This window comes from Malus sylvestris, chromosome 9 (assembly GCF_916048215.2).
Source record: "Malus sylvestris chromosome 9, drMalSylv7.2, whole genome shotgun sequence".
NCBI classification, from domain to species: Eukaryota; Viridiplantae; Streptophyta; class Magnoliopsida; order Rosales; family Rosaceae; genus Malus; species Malus sylvestris.
In genome coordinates, this window is record NC_062268.1 from 2791232 (window position 1) to 2802132 (window position 10901).

Genomic DNA, 10901 nt, shown 5'->3' on the forward strand with positions numbered 1-10901 from the left:
AATTTCAGGATCCATATATATATATATACACATTTTCTTGGTGGATTTGAAAATGATTTAAATTAGGAAAGAAATCTGAGCCCCACGAGATTTATGCTTGTTGGTTAAACGTTATTTGTTTTCAGGTGTTTTTTAAGTCGGAAAATAGTCAAAAAAACGTTGTGCCGTTTTCTAACTTTGAGTTGAACAAAAAACATGGGATTCATTGGGTGAAAAGTGAAAAACAAACTTGGAACAAAATGTGATTCCATTTTTCGGTTTTCTTGTTGTTGTTGTTGTTTTTTTTTTTAATTTGTTTATAAGTAGGATTTAAATTTAAGAAAATAAAAAATGCACAAGTTAAATTCTTATTTTTAATCTTAATATTAACTAGGGATTAATGTGGACCCTAATACAGGGCCTTGTGCAATAAGTTAATTCCTTTGCCTGGGTTGTTTTTGATCTTATGTCGTTGTTATTGGCTGGTTTATTTATTATTTTTAAATGATTGACGTATACGACAGTTAATTGAACTTGAAATTTCGAGTGAAATGATGAATTTGACCTGTTTTTTAATTATAAAAATGATTAAGTTCAAGTTATTACATTCAATTGCATAAGTTGTTGCGTTTAATTTCTATGAATATTTCTGTCTATTTGGAAAAGTGTCAAACATCGTGTCAAAATTGAAACCGTTTTGCACGTCAACTATGAGTTTTAACTTTTAATCATGTTGATGCACAAAACCGGAGGTCTTGGAACAACGTAAATCCGACCGTGAATCCGCACAAACGCTCAAAAACACGAAGAACACAAAGAACACAAGGATTTTATCGTGGTTCACCCCAATGTTTGGGCTACGTCCACACTGTAGTTGATTCTGTTTCTCTGTAATTGTATGGATACAAGTGTTTGAGGGGCAGTCCCCCAGAGAGAGAAGAGAAGGGAGAGGAGAGCCTCGGTGGTGTGAGGTCTCTCCTGAATGTAATGAGAGCTTCTCTTAGCCTTCTTAGGCTTGGCTTTTTGCCTCCTTTAGAATGAGGGGAGGAGTCCCCTTTTATAGAATAAGGGGCTCCTCCTCTTTTACAAAGTATGGGCTTTAGTGTGAGGCCCAAATACAAGGCCCAAGGCCCAAATATACGAGGCCCAATATATGGTACCAACAGTAGTCCCCCAAGTCTTCAGTCAAGAGAGTCTTTTGGCTGGAGACTTGAAATTCAGTCCATGTGTGGGCCGAAGTAACTAAATGTCGTCTAGAACTGATGCTCGATATGAGGCGGTGCCCAATCTGAAATGATGCTCAACTAGAAGTAGCACATGTTGCGAGGCCGCTCTGCTTGTAGCTTGTGTTGCCTTGGTTGGCTCGGCTTGTGGCGTTTGAAGGTGAGGGAGTCCCTTTTATAGAATAAGGGCTCTCTCCTCAATACATAAGTGATGGGTTAGAGTTGATGCTCGCAGTGAGACAGTTGCTCAGTAGGCGGCGATGCTCTCTAATGGTGGTGAGGGAGTCCCTTTTATAGAATAAGGGCTCGCTCCTCAATACATAAATCATGGGTGATCTTTCAATGAAAGTGAGGGAGTCCCTTTTATAGAATAAGGGTTCGCTCCTTAATACATAAATAATGGGCTAGAGTCCCCCAAGTATTTTTCATAAGGCCCAGTTGAGGCCCAATATATAGTACATAATGTAGTCCCCCAAGTCTTCGGTCAATAGAGTCTGTTGGCTGGAGACTTCAAATTGAATCCATGTATGGGCCGAAGTGGCGGTTGTTCGGAGGCGGTCTTTGTAGACCATGCACTGAAGCTTTGTAAGTGAAGCTTTGCAAGTGAAGCTTTGAAGCTATAGCTCTGTAAATGAAGCTTTCGAAGCTGGAGCTTTGTAAATGAAGTTTTCGAAGCTAGAGCTCTGTAAATGAAGCTTTCGAAGCTGGAGCTTTTGTAAATGAAGTGTTTGAAGCTAATTGACATGAGTGATGCTCATGAATGTTTATGTTTGATTGACATGAGTGATGCTCATGGATGTTGACATGAGTGATGCTCATGAATGTTTATGTATGATTGGATGAGTAATGCTCATGAATGTTTATGTATGATTGACATGAGTAATGCTCATGTATGATTTGAAGTACTGGGCGTACTTTTGATGACCTGGTTGGTGCTATTTTGGGCTTATGGGCCTTTGCCCTCCACAACATGACAGCCCATTTATTGTGGGCTTTGTCGTTTTTTTTTTTTTTTTTTTTTTAATTTTTTTTTTAACCCTCTGATGGGGTTTATACATATTACCCTTTGATGGGGTTTATACAGATGTTTTCGAAAGATAAGGAAAATAAATTACATCACTCTGATGAGGTGTTTATTCCTTACTTTTGCCTTATGCCTTTTCTTTTGCTTTCTGCTTTCTCTCCTTGTTTTTGTTTCCTCTTTTCTGCTTCATGGCAAACAAGGATGATTAATAGAATTAACAATAAGAAAAGAATCTTTTCTTTTACTTTTCTTTATCTCCCGCTCATTCTCTGCTCATTCTCTGTCCCTTCTTTTGGCAGACAAAATGAGTGATAATAATAGAAAGCTTATCTCCACTTTTGCTTTTGCTTTATCTTTTCCTTTGCTTTCGGCATGCTGGGATCTTCACTGCTTTTCCAGTCAGATGTCACCAGCGGTGGAGCCATGGACGTGGAACAGGAACTGCCGCGGAGAAAAGATCGCACTTTCCATTTGGTGGAGGTATCTGGTCTTGATCTCCATCTCCTGGAACTTGCCTAGGAATTGGCTCCTTTGAATCCACAGTATTTTCGGGAAAAATGGGTTTCTTTTCAATTTCATACCCATTCTACTGTTCTTTTAAGACATCACTGTTTTCTTTTCAGTTTCATCCACGACGCGAGCTGGCGACAACCCCACACCGTTCTTTAAGACCCCACTGATACTAGGGAAGCAAAACGCAGCCGTTTAACCGGACCCAGTCTGAGCACAGGCTATCAAGCCGCGGCCAACCATGGCTATTGGAATAGCGTGGCGCTGAATCGGCGTGGGCTTCACGTACTTGCACCGGCCAAATCGATCTCGACAAATGTGTCCACCGGTGGTGGAATGTCCTCGTCGCTCGCCTCCACCGGGATGTCTTCGTAGGCGTCGAAATTGATACCGCCATTTCCATCGTCTGCGTCCTCAATGACTTTGAGCTGATCAAATTCCTCAGAGAACCCAAAAATAGAAAACAGGAACGTGGTGTCTTCGATGAGGTTCTGATCGCTAGAGATTTGGAGGGATCGATGGATAATGAAGGCGTAGAAAGCAGCAGAGGAAACAGAACCGTTGGATCTAGCTGACCGAGTCGACGATCAGATCTGGTCTACCGGGGCAGGGCAGTGAGTGGCGTCACCATCGTCGTCGGCAATTAGATCTGGTCCAAAACCAGGGTCCCAGTCGAGGGCGCGCTCAGTGCACCACCAGTAAATTGGCTTCGGCTCTGATTTTACGGGAGCGACCCAAGTTTGAGGGCCCAAGGAAAATACGGGCTTTAGGAAGGCAGTATCAAGAGCTTGTAGTTCTCTCTGTTTTTCTGGATTAAACTTCCTGGATGCAACTGTTGTTGGTGGTGCTGCTGTTTGTTGTTGCTGGTGCTGCGGAGTGACTTGTTGGGCAATCGCCATTAGATTTCCACTGTCAGCGCACATATATGTTATTCTCCGTCTGTGAGTGCTCTTCGCATTCTTCAAATGGTGCGTAAGTGTTAAGCTGCCTCACAAAGCTTGAGAAATGATTGTGCCTGAAGTACTCGGGCATGAGGCTCATCACAAAAATATGTGGGTCTCGCACCCCAAAGCTCCCCCCTCCCTGCTCCACGACATGACCCGATTTGAATCCGGCTCGTCCACCTTATCGTATGTCTTGTTCAGAAACGACGGAGGGATCATCATCACCATCAGGTCGTCGATGAGCTGCACCTGCTGCTGATTAGGCTGCATCCTAGCGACGGCACCACCCATTAAAGGTTGAGAATCGCCTACGAGAAAGGTTGAGAATTTGCAGGTTGATGAGGTTGAGAATTGCCGGCGGGAAAGTCCAGGAGAGCGAGCCTTGTACCGCAACACCGCCAGAGTTGTCAATGATAAGCAGAGGATATTTGACTCTGACGATCTTTGAATTCCAGATGAAACTGAATAAACTGCAGGTTGTGGAGTTTGATGTGGGCCCAGATTTGCTTGACAACTTCGGCGCGGGAGGACTCCTTGACGCCGAGGAAGCTTCCCAGGGCTGGAGATCTGAGATTGTGGGACTTGGCAGTGAGGTTGTGAGACGGGAAGGTCATCGAATTTAGGCTCAAAGCCATCGGTTCTTTCTCTCTCTCTCTACGCTTTCTTTCTCTCACTCTCTCGAGCTTTCTGCTTTCGTGAATCTCAGAGAAGTGCTAATTACGAGAGTCGGTTTCAAGTTATGTGACGTGAGGCTCTTACTGGGAGAGAAGGGGAAAGCAACATGACGGGAGAAGGAGAAAGGACAGCCGCAACCAAACGAGGAAATGTTTTCTTTGGGTTTGCAAATCGATTTTTGTGTGCGACTGATCGAGAGAGGAGGTGGCTCCATGGGTTTTCTGGAAGCTTTGGGTTGTTGGGTTATTGCAGATTCACGGTGGAGGTGAAAAAATGAAAGAGAACCGACACAACTTTTAGTATCGCTTCCCACAGACGGCGCCAAAGGTTGATGCACAAAACCGGAGGTCTTGGAACAACGTAAATCCGACCGTGAATCCGCACAAACGCTCAAAAACACGAAGAACACAAAGAACACAAGGATTTTATCGTGGTTCACCCCAATGTTTGGGCTACGTCCACACTGTAGTTGATTCTGTTTCTCTGTAATTGTATGGATACAAGTGTTTGAGGGGCAGTCCCCCAGAGAGAGAAGAGAAGGGAGAGGAGAGCCTCGGTGGTGTGAGGTCTCTCCTGAATGTAATGAGAGCTTCTCTTAGCCTTCTTAGGCTTGGCTTTTTGCCTCCTTTAGAATGAGGGGAGGAGTCCCCTTTTATAGAATAAGGGGCTCCTCCTCTTTTACAAAGTATGGGCTTTAGTGTGAGGCCCAAATACAAGGCCCAAGGCCCAAATATACGAGGCCCAATATATGGTACCAACAAATCACAATGCTCACGTCAACAAATGAATGCATTTTTACTCACCACCATTTAGTGTTGAGTGTGGTGTATGCTTACCTTTCTATTTATCACCGTTAGATGAGTTTGAATTTCAAGATTCGTGTAGTAGATAAGTACAAATCTCGAAATTCAAACTCATCTAATGATAATAAATAGAGTGGTGAGCATACACCACACTAAATATTGGTGAGCAAAAATAATTCCTCAACAAATAAGCAACTAATCAAAGTTAAACAACATTACCGCCAAATAAAATAATGTATTGGTGGATTAGGTGTATTGATAAAAAATTTAACCAATATTTATTGTATAATAAGCATAACATTACATCATATAGTGGATGTTCTTCGTCATTACAAAATGTATAGTATATAAAAATGGAAGTGTTATTAGTACTTTAAAAATCTCATACTACACTCCTTATAAGTGTATTTTTCTTTCTAATTTTATAAAGTTTGAAATGTTAAATGAAAATTTTGGAGTGCCAATAATAATTCCCTATAAAAAATAACATAAAATAAAAAATTATTCTTTTATTTTCAAGAGAATATTTCATGAGTTCAGTGACCAAACTCTAACAATATTTCGAATTGGGAGATCGAGACTGTAGATAAAACTCTAAAAAGAGTAAAATTAGTGATTTTTTTTTATAAAAGGGATCAGCTAACTTTATGAAAAATTTCATAAAATAAAAAATTATTCTTTTATTTTCAAGAGAATATTTCAGGAGTTCAGTGACCAAACCCTAACAATATTTCGAATTGGGAGATCGAGACTGTAGATAAAACTCTAAAAAGTGTAAAATTAGTGATTTTTATTTTTAAAAAGGGATCAGCTAACTCTATGAAAAATAACATAAAATAAAAAAATTATTCTTTTATTTTCAAGAGAATATTTCATGAGTTCAGTGACCTAACTCTAACAATATTTCGAATTGGGAGATCGAGACTGTAGAATAAAACTCTTAAAATAGTAAAATTAGTGCTTTTTTGTTTCTTGTTTTAAAAAAAATGATCAGCTAATGACTTCGTCAAGTCAACCTATATTTTCGAAGACTAAAAAGACTCACAAAAAATACAAGCCTGAAATCCATTCTCAAATTAAAAATAGTGATTTTTGGACATTCTTTGTTTTTTAAGCCAAAATAATTAACAAAGAAGATCATGTAGAAAGAGTCAAATTTTGTTTTTTTTTTTTATGAACTTTCTTTTTCTTCTTTTGAATAACCAGAACCAAAAGTCAAAAGGACACTTTCACACGCACTAATGAAATTTTGGAAGCACTTAGCATGTTGATTGTGAATTTAATATGGCACGACTTGACTTGGGTACCTTATTTGACTGTTAACATCCAACTAGGACGTTAAAATAACGATATAAAAAGCCTATCACATGCTGTTATATGTTTTAACCTATTAACACGGCATCATTTTATTGATTTAAGAAACCGTCACATTAAGTATTCTTTAATAGGTTTATGCGAGTTAATTCCCATATACAGCCTGATTCTTAAGTTAGATTCCTATAACATTATTTTTGTTGTGATGTGAGTTTGATAGTTGTGAGAGGCATAATTCGTTAAAATCAAGCTCACAAGATCTATATATTACACTCAATAATTGAACTCACTCGTATTAGACTCGATTTTTCCGATGAACTATGTCTGTGTGAGTTAATTTGATTCCAATTACGGGGCTCAAGCTCAAATATTTTGGCCAAATGCGAAAGAATTTAGCGTCACGGTTGCCTGTGAAGTCTTACCCAATTCGGGACCCACTGAAGCCTCAATTACCAACTACGCCTACGAATTAATATGGCCCCCCCCAACATTCTCAAAAATCCCAAATAAGTTGAAATTAGTGGAAAGTAGGTTATCATCCACCATGAATGGCTAGGAATATGTAACCTCTTTAATCCCAAGACTTCTCGGTTTATTCATTTACATCTTCTTAGACAGTGACATGCTCACAAGAGGGAAAAAATCACCATCACTTCATATCATTCGTCTCGTAATTAAGATTGTAATTAAGATTCTAAAAAACGCTAGATGCTAGTCGGGCGTTAGGCTGGGGTTGAACGCTTAGGCGGCTAGGCAGGGTTTAGGCGGACGCCTAAGCGGATTTAAGTAAATCTATTATATTTCGTGTAAAATAAATGTCTGTTTATACTTAAAATATATATAATTTCATCATAAACTACAAAATAGAATGACATATATATTATGAAGTATTGGAACATAATGAAAACATGAAGAACAAGCATATAATGTGCGTTCATTTAAGTATTCAACAAGTCTCTTACAATTTATTGAAAAAAATAAAATGCAAAATGAAGTTATCTATTTTCTGTTAAGTGAGCCGTAGTCTAGACGAGCGCCTAGGCAGTCTAGGCGAGCTTCTCATCAAGTCTAGGTATCATTTCTTAATTTTCTAACGCCTAAGTATTAATCAGGATGGTGGTTAACCACCTAGCACCTAGATGGCGCTAGACGAGGATTTTTAGAACAGTGCCCGTAATATATCCCAGTTGTATGCTAAAATCTCCCCTACTGGAGGGACGGAAAGAGCCTCGGTCCTATCCAGCAATGCAACAGAAAATGGTACGAAAAAAAGATAAAGGTGTCAATGCGTTTGGTATAATGCACGATTGAACATGTATGCTGGAAAACCCTAAATACAGAACAAGGTATCTCTTCCAAGTTACATTACTTGCAACAAAAGTATAAGTTCAGAAGCTTTTAACGATGTCGAATCTGGAAAAAAAAAGGGGGAAACAAAGGGGAGACAAGTCAGTAGAAAGAAAGAATTGAGATCGTAGGTATTTTTTCAAACGATGGTCGCTTACCAACCTCGAAATACAAGTACAACATGTAACGGGACTGCAGTCAAAACTCTTTCTCTTTAAACATGGAGAAGTAGAAGCTGTCAACAGGACACTTCAACTTGCTTTTTCAGCGCTGTTGAAAATCCGCAATCTATAAGAACAAAAGGACTGGTTTAATGGTTCCTCCACATAGAAATTGGCGAAAACGGACTTACAATTCTGCAGGTGTGTACAGTTAGAACATTTTCAAGTCCAAAATTTGGATACTCGTAGTTCCGTTGTGTTGCAGCCTATAACTTGGTCACGCAGTACATTATCTACAGAATAACCGGCAGAACATCGTATTCACAGTAACAGGGTAAATTTTTAACACGTTGCTATGGACTTCTAAAGAGGGTCAAGACATCATAATTCGCCTTTCATTCATCTTGTTCATGATCCGGGATGCATCGTTAAGTCTATTTGATCTTTCGTAGATGCTGGCAACGACGAGATGTAACTCCTTCTTGTTGATGTTGGGATCAGAGATCAGCCTCTCAAATAGTGCCTCTACCATCTTAAAATCTTTTCTTGCACCGTAAAGACTAAGCATCTGGAAGTGAACTTCATCGGAGAAAACACACCCTTCTTCCTGCATCTCACTGTATACAGCATCTGCCTTCTCAAATTCCCGTAACTTTCCATAAGCATTGAGAACTAGATCAATCACATTGGAAGCGGGGAAGTATCCTGCCACTCTCATCTTTTCAAACACCTCAACGCAGTTCGCGTACTTCCGGTTTCTTGAAAAAAGATCAATCATGCAACCAAAGACCGATATATCCTTCACCTCCCCAGCCTCAAAAGCTTGACGGAAAACCCATGTAGCCTCTTCAATGCGACCGGCTCTAGCAAGAATCGTAATTGCAGTCTCCCTAGGGATATTGTCTGGGCGCTTGAGCTCATGAAGTAAACGCTTAGCATGAGCAACCAAGCCTACTCTCTCATAAGCCACAATCATGGTCTGATAAAGAACCTGATCAATCTCAACCCCGGAGCTCCTCAGCTTTTGAAACAGCATTGCTGCCCGATCCAGTTTCCCAGCCTTACCCCATATAGATATAATCGTTGAGTATGTAATTGCATTTGGCTGAACCCCTCTCTGCTGCATTTCTTGCACAAGATTCGTAGCTTTTTCGTGTTCAAGTGACTTCCCATAAATCTTGATCATCGTATTGTATGTGACAACGTTCTGCTCAATATCCATTCTCTGCATCAATCGAAAAAGATGGATGGCTTCCCCGAAAAGCTCAGCATCGCCATAAACCCTCAAAAGAGTATTGTAACTGACAACATTGGGTTCAAGTCCCATTTTCCTCATGCCCCAAAACAACCTGTCAGCTTCCTTAGCCATATCGAGCTGCCCGTAAACATCAATCATAACATTGCACGTCGTGAGATCAAGCGGACACTTAACCTCATTCATCTCCGAGAACACAGACAACGCCTCAACGAACTTTTGGTTCTCAATGTACATGCTCAAAAGCGTCGAATAACTAACTGTATCTGGCAAAACACCAACCTCCCTCATCTCTTTAACAAGGAGCCGAGCTTCCCTAAACAACCTAGCTTTCCCAAACACATTGATCATCGAATTGTAAGCCACAAGGTCCGGCATAATCCCCGACCTCTTCAACCTCGAAAAAATGGAAATTGCCTTGGAATAATCACACAACTTACGCGAAAGCTCAATCAAGTTGCTGTACAGAACAAGATCGCCGGGCACACGGTCCTGTTCCATCTTCTGGAGCCAAGAGAGCGCCGAATCAAACATACCCGCCTTCCCGAAAGAAGTAATCAGCGTCGAATAAGTGTACCTATCAGGTGCCAGCGCTCTCTGGCGCATTTCGTCGAACAGTCCGTGTGCAATCTCCCACTGCTTGGCGCGAAGCACGTTGCGTATCACAACATTGTAAGCGAACACGGAGGGAGTGTACAGAGCTTCCTCGTTAATCCAATCGAGGATAGCGAGTGACCGCTGCCAATCAGACTCCCGCGAGAGCAGCGAAACCATGAACCGAATCGACAGCTGCCGGCCTTTGTAGGCCGACATTAGAGAGTACAGTTCCTGCTCGTTCTGGGTCTGTCCGATTGATGACAGGAGCTCGTCCATGTCGACGCTGTGGTCCAAATGCGACGGACCTTGCTGGTTTCTGGGGCGGCGGTTCTGGTGGGACGGCGTGGAGGAGGGAGACGGCGCCGTTTTGAGCTGCGGGGTTCTCCTCCAGACATTTCTGCTTGGCGAAGAAGATGAGAATCCAATGGGTCGGAAACAGGTTCTGGGTTTTGGTTCGCGGTGGTTGAAGGTGAAGGGTACGGCGGTGTAATTATGGGCTTTGTTGGGGGTTAAAACTGGAATAGAGAAGGAAGTAGACGCTGTGCCGAGTTGCATGATCTAAACGACGACCGTTTGTTTCTGGAGTGTTTTTGAAAAATGAGCAAAGATGTTGTAAAATTGAATGATTTACTTGCAACCGGGAATAAGCTCGAACAGCCAAAAATACCCTTCTCTGTTTGTCGTCGAGTGGGGTAGAACCGACTTTGTATATTTTTCGTATTCACATATTTCCCCTTTTCGAAGGTAATTACCAATTGAGAAAGGAACTTGGTTTTATTGAAGTAGTATGCAATCAGAATCTGCTACATTTTTTAGGACTCACATCACTTTTTTTACCTTTTACACGTCTTTATTAATTTTTGTACATTGATCTTCTTCAATTCATTCGATCTGACGGTCGAAAATTAAGGCAGAGAGATGTGATAGGTAAAAATAACTGTGTGGATAACACCATCATTTTTAATTAGTATTTATTAATGATATTTCACATTGAATTATTTTTAACTATAATTAAAGAGATTTAAACTTCACTTGATAGGAGAGAGCACATCCACTCTAGCCAATGTAA

The 10901-nt window shown here is 40.8% G+C and overlaps 1 protein-coding gene across 1 annotated transcript; it reads right to left on the minus strand.

Moving 5' to 3' along the window:
• Positions 1-7746: 7746 nt before the first annotated feature.
• Positions 7747-10441, minus strand: LOC126583647 (pentatricopeptide repeat-containing protein At5g39980, chloroplastic). The gene is made up of 2 exons (XM_050248112.1): positions 7982-10441; positions 7747-7885 (listed from the first exon to the last, which is right to left on the minus strand). The coding sequence occupies exon 1, from the start codon at positions 10385-10387 to the stop codon at positions 8354-8356; it is 2034 nt and encodes a 677-aa protein (XP_050104069.1). The 5' UTR covers positions 10388-10441; the 3' UTR covers positions 7747-7885; positions 7982-8353.
• Positions 10442-10901: the final 460 nt, after the last annotated feature.